This window comes from Carya illinoinensis, chromosome 15, assembly GCF_018687715.1.
Source record: "Carya illinoinensis cultivar Pawnee chromosome 15, C.illinoinensisPawnee_v1, whole genome shotgun sequence".
Classification (NCBI taxonomy): domain Eukaryota; kingdom Viridiplantae; phylum Streptophyta; class Magnoliopsida; order Fagales; family Juglandaceae; genus Carya; species Carya illinoinensis.
In genome coordinates this window covers 31,262,077-31,277,818 of record NC_056766.1, presented here as the reverse complement: position 1 = coordinate 31,277,818, position 15,742 = coordinate 31,262,077, and the positions used below count along the sequence as shown (strand labels likewise).

At 32.5% G+C, this 15,742-nt stretch overlaps 1 protein-coding gene across 4 annotated transcripts; it reads right to left on the bottom strand.

The window, feature by feature from the left end:
* Positions 1-6,802: 6,802 nt before the first annotated feature.
* LOC122295687 (disease resistance protein RPV1-like) lies at positions 6,803-15,065 on the bottom strand. Of its 4 annotated transcripts, XR_006238224.1 has the most exons (7): positions 14,460-15,065; positions 10,213-12,208; positions 10,084-10,131; positions 8,549-9,805; positions 8,340-8,461; positions 8,113-8,218; positions 6,803-7,137 (listed from the first exon to the last, which is right to left on the bottom strand). XR_006238224.1 is itself a non-coding variant. In XM_043104775.1 (2 exons), the coding sequence occupies exons 1-2, from the start codon at positions 14,975-14,977 to the stop codon at positions 13,414-13,416; spliced, it is 756 nt and encodes a 251-aa protein (XP_042960709.1). In that variant the 5' UTR covers positions 14,978-15,065; the 3' UTR covers positions 12,563-13,413. The 4 variants fall into 4 exon arrangements, 1 of the variants encoding a protein (XP_042960709.1); XR_006238223.1 differs by having other exon boundaries at positions 8,549-10,131; XR_006238225.1 differs by having other exon boundaries at positions 8,113-8,195; positions 8,549-10,131.
* Between the last annotated feature and the right edge of the window lie 677 nt (positions 15,066-15,742).

Here is a 15,742-nt window from a genome sequence, read left to right as displayed (position 1 = left end):
ACCCTTATATAGATACCCACGGTTTTTATACTTTAGCAATAGTGAAAAGGATGCACGTTCATATGCCTTGTGTAATATTCTATGTAAATTATGTTTGTATACGCATCTGTGTATGTATGAAGAATCAACAACATTATGTATAGACAAAACCTCTATTCTAAAGTGGAAGCCAAAAAGCAGCGTGACCAGAATGAATGAAATTGACTCCTGTAGACCAGAATACAATGCCCTTTTGACAAAGCCTCTATTCTACCCCTTCCTTAAATAGTCCCTTGCTTTCATCTTGCTGCACAATTTTGTCTTAGAAACTTGTACCCTCTTTCCAACCACTAAATTACTCAGCACTTCCTCATTTGCCTTATTACCTCAATCTGAGTTGAGACAGTTACAATATAGGAAGCTGATCATTTGAGCAGAGATGAAGGTTGGCAGGAATACAAGTTAAAAAAAAAAAAAGAAGGGAATGAACTTTGAGGATTTTAACTACCCATAAAAGGGGGGAAAAGGGCTTTAACTACCCATGAACTTTGTGAGGGAATGTCTTCACAAAAAAAAAAAAAAAACAACAACAACAACAACAACAAAAAATGGCTAACACCTTTGAACAGTACCATTGCGATAGTTTTGTAAGCATCCTTTTTCTTATCGAAATTATATAATTACCTAAGACACCTTTTACTTGTAGCTTGGCTTTTAATTAAGGTCTTCCCTATACTTCCTATCGATTGCTTCAAACACACATTATATATATATATATATATATATATATATATATATTTACCATTGCTTGACGTGTCATCTTCCCAAGTGTCCATAATATAAATGCTCATTATGGAAAATAATAGACCTTTCATGTGGGCTCTCTCTCCCTTGAGATACAAGCATGGTTTTAAAAGAAATACCCATATTTTTGAAGTCTTTAAATAATATAAACTAGAAATTTACAAGAGCTTGCACATCTTCATTAAGATTATATATTTGAGATTTCGTTATATGAACATCATGTTTTCATTAAGATTAAAAGAAATACCCATATTTTTCAAAAATCTGCATGTGGAAAGGCAAAAACCACATGGTTCAGGTTCACAAGTGACAAGAAAAACAATGTTACAAATCATCTCCAACTTCATCGAACAGAATGGTCCAATACAGAATTATGTTGGAAATCGTTTTCAAGTGTGCCATAATAAAAGGGTAGCTCTGCTTGTTTGGGAGGATTTTTTTTGTAAATAATATTACATGCCAACCAGTTTGGGAGGTGCATGATTTGGTAGGGGTGTCATAACCAACCAGTCCAAATCAAACTGATTTGGCATTACAGGGCTCAGTTTGAGGAAAGCAAAATCCAAACCCATATGTTCTGTTTCATTCTTTTTCTGTTCAAACTTCAATCCCCCTCGGCTAGGACTATAAAATATACATGCCCACAAAATATATACAAATAAGGGAAGATAAGGAAAGCAAAATCAGAAAATAGATAAATCACACCCAAAATAGATAAATCGACTATGAAAGAACAAATCACACCCAAATCAGAAACCCAAAACAAATCACACCCAAAATCAGAAACCACACCAAACAAATCACAACTACTAAACAAATCACACCATTAAACTAAAGAACTGAAATGGAAGAAGAGTTTATCAAAAACTAACCTGATTTGTAGTGTTTCTGAGGATGACCAGATGAAACCGACGACAGGACGACGGGACGACGGCGACAACGGGATGAGGCTAGGGTTTCGGGAAAATTCGTTGAGAGAGAGAGAGAGGGTCAGATTGGGGGTGGGGGGGGGGGGGGACTCAGGATGCTGAGGGCATATAACCCAGTGCCAAAACGGCGTCGTTTTGGCACTGGGTTTGGGTTTTTTAAAAAATCGGGTACCGGATTTTAAATTCGATACCCAGCCCGGGTTCACCCGGGTTTTAGAAACCGGGTACCGGCCCGGGTGTTTTCCGGGCCGGTGCCCGTAACCGGAACCTAGTTATCCGGGTTCCGGACCGGGCCGGAAAAAAATCCAGCCTGGTTGCCCAGCCCTAAATAAAGATAAGAAAATAGAGCTATAAGAACATTGTTATTAGATTATACGTATGTAAAAGATAATTTTGATGAATATAAGATAAATTTAAATTTTGATTATTTCATTTACACAAGTCTCTATACTTAAATAGTAATTTTTTTTATTACATAATAATAAAATAATATAAGATGAATTTAACTTGACTATTCACATTGCATCTCTATATTGAATTATCTATTTATTTATTATATAGTAATAGATAATTAATAATTTAAAAAATATTTAATTTTTTAATTTTAATTTTAATTTATTTTATTTTATCATATTTTAATTATTAATTTATTTTATTTATCATGTTTTACTATTTAATTTAAAGTTGTATATGTAGATAGAGAGAAGAGAGAGTGTTATAAAAAAATAAAAAAATAAATATTTGATGTGTGTACAGTAACTATCAAATTTGCTTTTAGTTTTATAATTACTGTAGCTACTTTTTACCTAATCCAACGTGGGCAATTTTATTTTATTAATAGTTAAAAAGTATTAACAGTTTTACATTTAAATATTTCAACGAGAGTGCTCTAAGAAGAATGCATTCATGTTTTCGACGTAAAAGATTTCGTTTGTTTCGCTGTAAAACGACACTTGATTTGGGGCATGGGCTATCTCAAAATATATATATATATATATATATAAAAGTATAAATATCTCAAATGTGGGTCAAAGAAAGGAGAGAATTGGGAATGTTCCTTGGAGTTTTTAACTGCCGGTAAATTTGTAAGGGAAAATATGGAAAATGTGTTCCGGCCCTAGTGATATACTTTTGTGAGTACTTTCCAGAGAATAATGGGTAATGTATATCCCCACGTGAGCTCCCCTGTCCCTCCTTTATATTTCTTTTACATAAACACTACTCTTGCATGCACCTGCCAGCCTGCAAATATTTGGGTCAAACGTGGGTCAAACGTAAATTGTAAGATTGTTGTAAACAAGGGTGTTAAATGTGTTAAAAGAAAATACCGAAACTTCTTAGTAATTTTCGTAAAGTGTCATTTAATAATTAGGGATAGATGTTGGACGATCAATTTCAGTTTCTATGAAAATAATATTTTATTTTTTTTAATATTTTAAAAAAATAACAGTAATTGGGTCTAAAGTTGAAACTGCAAGAAATTGAAAATAAGTCCCCTCAGTTGTACATACTGAACAGTCCCCCCCCCCCCCACCAAAAAAAAAACTCCCTTCTCTCTCTTCCCGGGGGATTCTTTTTACGTAAACCTGTTTGCAATCTTGCTCTTTAAAGTGAGTTACTTTTATTATTTATAATACAATGATATGTTTATAAAAAATTTCTCCACTTAAAATCAATGTAAAATTAAAATATAGTTATTTTTCTTCAAGTTGGGTAATAAAAGAGTATTAATTGGTAATTTAAATATTTTATGTTTGCAATTGGCGAAAACTTCGAATTAAAAATCGCTAAATCATATCTTCAAACAATGTTACTGGTGTGGAGAGATCGAAACGTGTTGAATTAGGACGTGATAAATCTTCAATCCTCCTACGTCAAACCATTCCAAAATCTAAAGTTCATGCGGAGAATTAATTAGTGAGTATCTAGTATGAAAATTTGTTTTACGTAGAATGACTTTATTTCAAAACCGTGTAAATGGCTGCAAGTTGGCTTACCCAGCATATATTTTGAAAGGCATGTTTGTGCTTGAAGAAGATAAAATAAGTTTAGGTATTGTCAGTATAAGACCAGAATTGACTTCTTTTATCTCTGTATCAATTTGAAGACCCTCAGTCAATATACATTCTTTTTCAGGTTTATTTTTGTCAAGAAAAAACACGTTAAATATATTATTTCCAGTTTAATAATTTAGTTTTGAATTCAAATTAATGATTTAGTAATTAGATTTATAAAATCTTTCGGATTCATATAATACCATTTACAGCGAAAAAAAAAAGAAACAAAGCAAGAAATCTATTTTTTATGCAATTCGTTTTAAAAATTAAATGTTATTTTAAAAAAAAAATCCATAACTTGATCGAATATAATATTTTTCATATAATAGTTTTAGTTTTAAATAAAACTTATTAATTTAATAAGATGTATTTTTTTTCATTTAATAATCGACACTTAAATGCACACAGTATCTATAAATGATTATTGTAGATAAGTGGATCAAACTTGTTGAAAGGAAAGACAGAACGAAACTTCTTGGCAACTTCCATAAAGTCATTTAAATACACATAATTATATCTATATATGATTGTTGTAGATACGTGGGTCAAACATGTTAAAATGAAAGACTAAATGGAACTTAATGACAACTTTCGTAAAGTGTCGTCTAATAATTAGGGGTTGATGCTGGTTGATCAATTTTGCTCCCTATAGAAATTTTCTATATTTTAAGCTTTGGATGTCTAATTTATATGAAACTTCTTGGCAACTTCCGTAAAGTTATTTAATAAAAATATACATAATATCTATATATGATTGTTGTAGACAAGGGGGACAAACGTGTTAAAAAGAAAGATAGAATGAAATTTCTTAGCAACTTTAGTAAAGACATTTAGTAAAATATATTGTTTTTCATTTAATAATACACACTTAAATATACATAATTATATCTAGATATGATTGTTGTCGACAAGTGTGTCAAACGTGTTAAAAGGAATTAAGACAAAATGAAACTTAATTCTTGGCAACTTAAGTAAAGTCATTTTTTTTCAAAGCTCTTCAATAAAGTCATTTAATAAGACGTATTATTTTTCATTTAATAATCTACACTTAATGCATATAATATCTATATATGATTATTGTAGACAAATGGGTCAAACGTGTTAAAAGGAAAGACAGAATGAAACTTCTTGGCAGCTTCCGTAAAGTCATTTAATTAGATGTATTATTTTTACTTTAATAATCCACACTTAAATGTGCATAATATCTATAAATGATAGACAACAATCATTTATAAAAAGTTATAATATTTATAATATCTATAAAAAGTTAAACACATTTCAATCTAAAAAAGTAAAACTCATTTCAATGAGACCCACAAAATACTATAATTTACAACTCAACTAAAATCATCTCAATAACCAAATGTAGCCTTAAAGTTCATACGGGAGAACTAATTGAATATCCGGCCTGGATGCTTCTTTTATGCAAAAGGACTTTGGTTCAAAACCATGCGTAAATGGGTGGAGGTTCGCTTATCAAACATACTTGTTTGTGCTTGAAGAAGATAAAAACAAGCTTAGATAATGAAAAAGACCTTTCTCAAAAAGAAATTAGAAGCGGGCCTGGTCCTGACTGTGAATCTGCATATATACTATACATGCAGAGTCCTACAAAGTTTACAAGCCTAGGTGCACATTTATGCTATGATTTGAGCCCAGCGTCCAATAGATAGAATAAAAAGTGATATATGAGGCAGACTGGTGTTCGATGTTGAATTTACGTAGAAAACAGCAGAAAATAAGAGATATTACATATGTTTCAGATGAGATGAAGCCGAGAAACATACGTCCCAGTTCCTAAACTACCACTTATATTACTAATAACACATATATAATATATAATTATTTCAAAAATATTTCCAGCAAGTATAGTTCCTGAAAATTATTTAGGAGATTAAATTGGAAAGGAACAATAAATATATACTAGACTTATCCATGGGCCTCATCTCCATACGTATTGGTTCTTTCCTTGACCTCAATAGTTCATTAAGTTGGGTCCTAACTTTTGGATCTTTCGAAAATTGGGCTAAAAGCCTTAGATCTTACTAAGTTGGGCCCAATACTCTTATATCTTCTAAGTTGAGCCTAATGTCTTGTGTCCATCAAGTTGGGGCTAAAGTCTTTCTGTCTATCCTTAATCCATCTCATCTTTAAGGTGGCAAACCTCTAATTTGCCATGTGTTATTCTTTCATTGACCTCATGGCACCTTTCATCAAAACTAATAAAGTACTAAAAATTCTCAAAAATAATACTATTAAACCAATCGAGTCCCAAAGATTTCCTTTTACTCAAGTATCTCAACTTCTACCTAGATCGGGTCATGGCTACTAGGGTCAAGGCCTAAGGTGTTTTTAAGTGGAGTGTTACAACTGAAGGCTGCAAATACACATGAACCTGTGTAGATTAAGGGAGTTTTAACATCAAATCCCAAATGACAACCTTAATTTTAGTGGCACAGATAAAATTTAAGTCTTGAATATCATATTTTATTGAAGTATGAAGAGTGTAGTTCTATAATAAAGTCACCATACCACAATATAAATTGGTATCAACATGGTGCAACAATATATCTCAGATACAAGTCAATATTTCTTTAAGCAAAGGTTAGTTTTATTCTTTTCAAGAACAAAACATGTTAAATATATTATTACCAGTTTAATAATTTAGGTTTGAATTCAAATTAATGATTAGATAAAAAGTTGAAATTTTGAAATAATTTTTTTATTTGAGTAATATTTAGAAAGAAAGTTACGGCATTAATTTGTCCCACAAAATTTAATACTAATTATTATGCTATGATCATTTCCTTAATTATGATATTTAACAATAATATATATAATATTTTAATTAATTTTTTCTACCCTATCATTGGGTCGTTAAGTTAATTATACTTTATACTTTTTATTAGTTTTATTTTTCTCGTAAAAAAAAACATGTTTTGAAAATTAAAACAATGCATATTTTGAATTACTATATTCTCTTTTTGAGCGAATATAACCACAGAGAGAGACAGAAAGAGAGAGAGATGGTTGATAGTGGCAATAGGTGAGTGTTCTTAAGATTCAGCTCTTTTAAATGTACTAGTCATACATCCATCTCAAACAATGGATTGTGTTTGATTCCAAGTCAAAGCTCTGACTCCTAATCTACCTTTCAATCATCATAATAAAAACATCTTTCATCAGCCAGGCCAAACCAGGTGACATACTCCCAAGTGCTGAGGAGTGAGGAAGTCGCAGGAGATATTGGAATGAAAGGAAGGTAAGCCGCTTCACCTCCGTTCGCCCATCCCCTTTTCTCTTCCTTTGCTGTCGCTTGGTCCTTCTCCATCTGATCTGGAAGTTTGGTGCCCCAGGTTGAAGAACACCTTTTTTCATGATTAAGGCTAAGGATTAGATTCCAACCAAAAGAAATAGTAGCAACAGAGGGGTGACTTGGGCTATGATTAATTCATTTGTTGAGGACCTCAAGGAAGATCGGTTTCATCCATTTTTCTGTTTTTTATTTCGTCTCCTTTCATGCTTGTATACCACATTGGCTTAAAACGATACCCCTCCCTGGATTATCATTGGGAAACCATAAATAAAACACCTAAACATACCATGTTCTTAAATAACAGAACCGAATACAATACAATTCCACTTTTCTCCTCAAAATAGTGTGGTCCTTCAACATCTATTACCCATGCTTCTCTTCCCATCAGTTGGGTATTAACTGAACTCTTAACAATTTCAATTTCTAATAAATCATAAAGATTGTTGGCATATGTAGATCATCATCAGTTTCTAAAACTGATCATCAAGGACTCTTAACAATGGAATCCAATTTTCCAAAACATAGTCGCATCACAACTATGCCTAATTTACAAAGGCTACAAGTCTAGGCGCACTTTTATGGTAAATTTTGCACCCAGTGCCCAAGGGGTATACAAAATTGATATAAACACAAAATACAGAGGATTAGTACAATATGAGGCTGGTGTTGGAATATGAATTTAGAAAACAACACAAAATACAGCGACATTACGACAAATATGTATTATGCATGCATATTGATGAATACTTATTTGTTTTGTAGTATATGTTGCACTCCAACTTAATGGAAATTTTTTTATGGAATGAGAATAGGTGTTTTCTGAATTTTCAGCTGAATGTTTTTAGCATATACTTGCTATAATAAGGATATAGAAGAAAACTTTCAGGGGCGGCAAATCACTTGAATTCATCATCCAAGAAAACAAACTGATGGCAATCAGTAAATGAACAAAGTAAAAAGCTTACAAGCTAATTAATGTTTGAATTTCATGCTTGATACCAAGTCGAAGCTCTAACTCCAAGTTTACCTTTGGATCATCATAGTCCTTCTGCACCAAATCTGGAAGTTGATAACCCAAGTTTAAGAATCCCTCTTTCCTTCTGTATATGGCTACGGATTGGATTCCAAGAGTACTGTCAGATAGTGACATCATTGAGCTAATAAATTGGGTTCTTATTTCCAGTGGCAAATACCAAATCAAGTCTAAAAGGCAGAGAAAATAGAAAACAAATAAAAATGAAAGGGAAGTCTCACCTAAAAATCCCAAAACAATTCAATCCAATTTTCTTCTTTTATGTGCTCTGCTTTGGTGTTTGTATACAACATTGGCTCCGCAACTTCCACAACTTCTATAACGCAGTGGTGTTATAATGTCTCTGCTAAACCAATATCATCATCATCAGCTTAAGAGTCATGCATCTTACAAAGAATTCAGAGAGAGAATGAGAAACATATATACATACCTTCCACAGTAAAGGATTTGGCACTTTATAATTCCAAATCTACTCATTCATTTTTTCGCAGCCACCTACTTGAATCATCCGTAGTGATCTGATAAGGCTTCCATCGAATTTCAATATTCTTGATACTTTGGAAAATCTTTGTAACGATATGCATCCCGTAGCATCTACACTTTTTATATTTGGTGGAAGTTCTAAGATTTCTTCAAGTTTTTAGCAATCCCGCAAGTAGAGTTCATTGAGTGTAACAAATCTTTTGATGCTCGTGGGAAGGCTAACCATCTCACTTTCCAATAGAATTAACTTTCTCAAAGTGGCCGAGGAATTAAACACGGCAAAGAAACTTGATTTTGAAAAGAAACTTGATTCTATTTGGGGACAATTTGGAAGATTCAACACTTGTAATGCAGTGCTTGAATTCGTTGGATGCAGCAATTCAAGGAGTCTTTCTTCACTCAATAAAATCTCATCTTCCACTTTTGGACCACCAATTCCAAGCTTGCATAAATTTTGCAGCAGAAAAATGCTGTTAATTTGGAGAAGCACAAGGTTTTTGCAGCCATTTATAATTAAAACATCAAGTCCAATGAGGTTCCTAATAGATATAGGTAGTTCTTCCACTGCGGTGCGAAGTAGATTTAATGAACTTAAATATTTCATTTCACGCCCAATTTCAGGAAATTCACGAAGGTTTGAGCAATCACCAAGATTAAGGTAGAGTAAAGATCTCAACTTGAGTCTTCTTGGAAATATTCGAAGCTTAGAACTTTTGTTTATTCTTTATAGAGCCCAAAAATAAAGGAAAAAAAAATGAGAGAGAGAGAAGATTTCTATTTGTATATTTTCATGTTCTTCTATTCTATTTGTCCTATAAACTTCATATGAAATGAATGTGGTAGTACGATATTAAATCCCTCAATAAGAAAAGATTTCTAATTTAAGTATGGTATGCACAAAATTCAATGCCGAAAAGATTGATAAATATCAAATATTTGGCAAGGCATCATATCATAATGATCAATTTGCGAACTCTAAGATTCTCCCATTAACTTCTCTTTAACATCATGTGTAAACAAATATAAAAGTACTTGTCCCCTAACGTGAATTCGAAAAAATTGGCTACTTTATGTAAAGTTGCCTTCCACTTTGTAACCTTTACTTCATCCTTGATCTTACATCCAAGTTTAATAAATGCTTCTCCAAAACTTCCTATTTGATGTCATACCTCCGATGGAGCTACATTGTGAAACAAAGAGCGATCTAAAAAAGAAGATAAAATGTTAACACAATATAGCATATCTGGTTCTCTTGGGCCTACAAATGACAATTAAGCTGTCCCCAGAGGAAAATTAGCAGCCACTTCTTTTCAAGAAAAGAATAGCATTCATGTGCTGTCTGACTCAAACCAAACAAAAATACTTCTTAGCTTTTGCTAATCAATCATCATCAATCTTAATGGAGAAAAATTATTCAGGAGAAATCGATTTGCGAAGTTACATTTGTTGTCAAGAAATGAAGAACAAGTGATCAATTTGTACCTTCCCGAGCCTCAGTATAACACACCAATCTGGGCTGACACAAACTCCCTGATACATGTGAATCGAAAGGTTGAACATTTTTGAAAATGATCATTTTAGAAAAGAAATAAGTGCAAACAAAAATCTCACCTGAAATTCCACTTGGGCTATCATTTAATTCAATCCATTTTTCTTCTTTAACGTGCTCTGCTTTCATGCCTGTATACAACATTGGCTCCCCAACTTATATAATAATACCGTGACCAAAGACGTGCCCAAAGAGGGATTGGCAATACAAAGTTGAACCCTCAAATTGTCCAAAACCTTTACCTCAAATGATTCTAAATCAGAGTACCGCATCCATACTTCATGTTGGTCTATGGCTGCGATATTATTCTTTACATTATGATAAGACAAACATAGACTTTCTTTTGTATCAATACGGCATATACAATTTGAGCTGTTAATGGTTACGTCAGCATCCAATAAAAAATTCTCATCCCTAAGATCTTCATTAAAAAATGTAACGGCATATATTACAATTCCGCTTATATCCTCCAAATAGTGTGGCCCCTCAATATTTATTACCCATTCTTCATTTCCTTTCAAGTGGACATCATCATCCCCTCTCTTAGCAATTTCATTTTCTAAAATTTTTTTCTGATACCATAACCACTCTGAAATCTCATTTTCTAGTAGCACAGTGGCATTATAATGTCCCTATTAAAACAATATCATCATCATCATTTATTTTAAAGTCATGCATCTTATATAGAATTCAGAGAGAGGATAAGACAGATACATACCTTCCACAATAATGGATTTGGCACTTTATAATTCCAAATCTTCTCATGCATTTTGTCACAGCCATGCAAGCCAATACAACCTAACGATCTGTTGTGACTTCCATTGAATTCTAATATTCTTGATACTTCTGGAAATCTCTCTAACGACTGGCATCCATCAACAAATACATTTGCTATATTTGGTGGAAGTTCTAAGATTTCTTCAAGTTTCTTGCAATCTCTCAAGTAGAGCTCAATAAGTGCAACAAATCCTTTGATGCTGGTGGGAAGGCTAACAATTTCACTTTCGGACAAATCTAAAGAAGCCAAAGTGGCCGAGAAATTAAACATGGTAAAAAAACTTGATATTGGAAAGAAACTTGATTCTGATTGGAAAGAATTCCGACGATCATCCCCCATCTTCTTCAGCAGATTTGTACAACCACCAATATTAAGCTCTCTTAAATGTTGCAACAGAATAATGATGTTAATTGGGAGACGCATAAGATTTTTGCAGTCATTTAGAAATAAAACATGAAGTCCAGTGAGGTTTTCAATGGACAAAGGTAGTTCTTCCACTCCTGTGCTACCAAGATTTAATGTACATAATGATTTCATTTCACACTGAATTTCAGGAAAGCTATGGAGGCTTAAGCAACCACTAAGATTAAGTTCGTGTAAAGATCTCAACTTGAGGCTTGTTGGAAAAATTCGGAGGTTAGAGCATCTGATAAAACACAAATGAAAAAGATTCTCCAGGGATCCGATGGAATCATGCACCTCAACTAAACTTGTACACCTTTCAACATATAAATCCCTAAATTTGGGATGCTTGAAAGATCTGGAATTTTTTTTAAGAAATTACAATCATAGAAACTCATAATTGTCATATCCTGTTAAAAAAGGAAAAAAAACGAATGGAAAGGAGTTTAGCACATAGATTAGAGAAACAAAGTTATTGAAGATGATAATTGCAGGTACCTTAGGCTTGATAAAGCTTAACTCCTTGACTAAGCTACCATGCATTTTAAAGATAATGAATTTATTTATGTGAAAATTGTAAATACCTTAAACTTGATGAAAGACTTGATGAAGCTTAGCTCCCCAATGAAGCTACTATGCATTTGAAAGATAATGAGTTTTTTTCCATGGAAATTGGGTGGCAAAGATTGTAGTGGATATTCAAACCAATCAAGTACTCTTAACTCGTTGGAGAGATAATCAGGTCCACTTGAAAACCTTGCATTACGATTGATAAGTACTCTAAGTCTTTTCATCTATACAAATGCTTCAGGATCCAAGCTTATCGCATCCTCGCCTTCAGGCATTTCTATTATCATGCCTGCAACATTGTTTGTGCCCTGCTACGCAGGAGAATACACAAAAGTGTTACCAAAATTACTACATAAAGTTAAGCATCAACTTTCTAAAAATAACTAGTATTTTCTCACTACTGAAATGTTAGGATAATGGAAATGAAAAAGGACATTTAGATATGAGACTTTGATTAATCTTAATTAAACAAAATGATCTATTATATACAACTACAAATTCATTTTAATTTACAATATATATATATATATATATATGTTTACATATTTCATTTATATATTAATTCATAAGGCCAAAAGTTTCCTCTAGATTTCACTTTTAAAAATTGAAATAAATGTAAAACTCAAGAGTTTTTTTTTTTTTTTACTCTTACTGTGCTTTCTTCCAACATTCCACGGATATCCTCGTGAAACCAAAGTCTACTACATTCACCAGGTTCAAGGGGTGATTCTAGTCGAACAATTTCTCGGCCCATATCTTTTAGCAAGTCATGCATCCAAACGCATTCATCTTCAATAGTAATAAGACACTTGTCTATAAGCTTGTTGATACCATCATCCGGAAAAAAATTACAAATGTCAAATATTTTCCTGACATTAGCCATAGGTTCTCCGTTAAAGAAAAAGGCAACATCAAGGAACATTTCCTTCTCATTATCTTCCAAACCATCATAACTTATTCGAAGTACACTATGAATATTTTTGTGGGGAATGCTTTTATACTTATCCAGTGCACTTTTCCATTGATGTATGCTTTGGTTTTTTAGATCCGATCCTAGCACTGTCAAAGCTAGTGGAAGACCTTGAGCATATTTTATAACTTGTTTAGGGAGTTCCACATACTTATAAAGTGGTTCGTCTTTCTTGAAAGCATGCAAACTAAAGAGCCAAAGAGCTTCATTGTCATCCAAGAGCATCAACTCATATCTTGAATCAACTTCAAAGATTTTTAATAATTGTTTATCTCTTGTTGTTACAATGATTCTACTTCCTAAACCAAACCAAGCGCGATCTCCGGCTAATTTTCTTAGTTGGTCCAACTCATCCACATCATCAAGAATTAGCAAAACCCTTTGAAAGCGAAGTCTATCCCGAATCACATTGACTCCTCTATCAGCATCATAAATATCCAATTTTTCCCCTAAGATCTCGAAAAGAAGTCTTTTTTGCAACTTAATCATACCTCCTCTTTTTGAATTTTCTCTAATATTACTCAAGAAACAACTTCCTTCAAATTAAGAAGATATCTTGTTATAAATATCTTTTGAAAAAGTTGTCTTACCAATTCCACCGACTCCGAAAATCCCTACCATGCGTATAATATCATTCCTTTCAAGACTTAAATGCTGATAAATGTCTCGTATACGAGACTCTATTACAATTGGATATGTGGCAACGTGTAGAGATGTTTGCTTAAGTATTCTTGAGTTGACCCACCCAATGATGTTTCGGATAAATTTTGACTCATCATCCCTATCAATAAAAAAGAGAAGAAAATTTTTAAGAGTCAGACTTTTTTCACAGGTAAATGACATATATCAATATGATTTGTGTGAAATTATATCTTGTTTCTGTATTTTTTTTTTTTCTCCATGACAAAGTGACAGCATTAGATTACTATATCAAAGGGTGGCCTTTCTCTGTCCTTAATCTGAGTCTTTCAATATTAGATTGTGCATTCATCAAAGGGTAGACTTACTTTTTCATTCTTTTGTATGTATTAATAAATTTTTAATTTTTTTTTCTTTTTTGTTTCATTCTTGAATCGACTTTCCCTCCCTTAGATCAGGCTTATATTAATTTAAGAGTATTTGTAAATCTTTATATAGAAACAAAATGAAACTAAAAACTCGTACTACTTATAATTTAAAGCTGTTTTTTCTAGTCATCAGTTTTCCAAATCTTATTCTTTCTATAGCTATAACACAAATAATAAACAATTCCTACCCTTTTTCTTAATTATCTTTTTCTAACTATTGATCGTTGATCAGTTATTTGATGGACAAAATTCCATATATATTCCTCTATTCCTTTATTTTTGCTTGCAATTCACGGCCAAAAGACCCAAAAGGCGAAAAGAAAGAAAATATATGTATTTTAATTTATCTCATGTTCTTCTATTTCTCCAATAAACTATATGTGAAACTAACGTGGTAGTGGTAATATATATTAAATCCCCTAATATCTCAATAGCATCATATATAAATATATATATATATATATTTATTTATTTATGCTCACACACACACACATGCACGACGAACATATAGGCAAAGCTTACCCGAATGCTATATATTCCAATCCGGATAATTTGGCTACTTCTTCTAAAGCTTCCTTCCAGTACTCCAAGAACTTCATGTCATCCAGCTTGATTTTCTTTCCAAGTCTAGTGAATACTTCTCCAAAACATCCTTTTTCATGATCTCGTACTTCCGATGGTTTCACCTCGTAGAATATTGGTAGAATAATTTGTTTCATTATTTTCTTGCACTCAAGAATCTTCAATAGCTCGTCTAAACACCATCTGGATTCTGCATAATTTTTAGAAAGTACAATGATCGAAATCCTTGACTCTTCAATTGCTTTGAAAAGTTCAAATGAAATTTGCTCTCCTCTTTCAAGGTCAACGCCATCCATGTAAGTCTTGATTCCACTTTGGCGCAAAGCACTGTTTAGATGAGAAATAAACTTGTGGCGAACTTCTTTACCTCTAAAGCTAAAAAATACATCATGATTCCGTGGATGGATGGAAGGAGATGATGATGAAGAAGATGAAGAAGCTCCTAATTGAAAGGTCATGGAAGGAGATGATGATGAAGAAGAGGAAGAAGGTCCAATTATAGACCAATACACATCTCAAATAAATAATTATAGAGAAGTGGGTAGAAAATCCAATTATAGATATGGGGATGTTCCTTTTATGACTTTCCATGCGCTTTGACGTGATAAATTCAGTATAAAAGCACTAAAAATTAGAAATAAAAAAAGAAAAAGAAAGAAAGGCCGTTTCCCACTCAAGAAAATCAATAGAGAAGAACCCAAAGTCAAGGGTTGTTCAAAAACTGCGTATCATGTCGGGGTAAGAGTCCCCACATGAGCTCTCGGCCTGTCCCTTCTTTACATAAACAGTACTCTTGCATGCACCAGTCAGCTTGCAAATATTTGGAATCTTTAATTTGATCTCGGATTTATAATATTCATTATTTTTAAATATTATAAATATATTTTTTAAATGATTTAAAGATGCATAAAGTATTTTCGATTTATTTTGTATTATATACTGCCAGAAATCAAGGAACCATGCATGCATCTTAAAGCATTCTCATCCGGTACTGCTCTAAATGTTGCTTTTCCCTAAATTTTAAGATTTACATTTAGGGTTTTTCCTAAATGTATACTCTATCCAGTTTCCTATTTTAAGCAATATGTTTAGGATGTAAATAGTAGCTCCTTATATTTGGAGAACTATTGTTCATTCCATAAATCATTTTATCTATATATTTTATAGGGAGTAATTAAAAATGCAGAAATAATAATAATAAAGAAATAATAGAAAAATATTAT

What these genes read in the sequence shown, in the direction of transcription:
- LOC122295687 (XM_043104775.1), bottom strand. Translation starts at nt 14,977, where the DNA reads ATGACCTTTCAATTAGGAGCTTCTTCATCTTCTTCATCATCATCTCCT. An exon ending in TTGGAATATATAGCATTCGG is followed by an intron (nt 13,652 to 14,459) that starts GTAAGCTTTGCC and finishes TTTTATTGATAG; the next exon opens with GGATGATGAGTCAAAATTTA.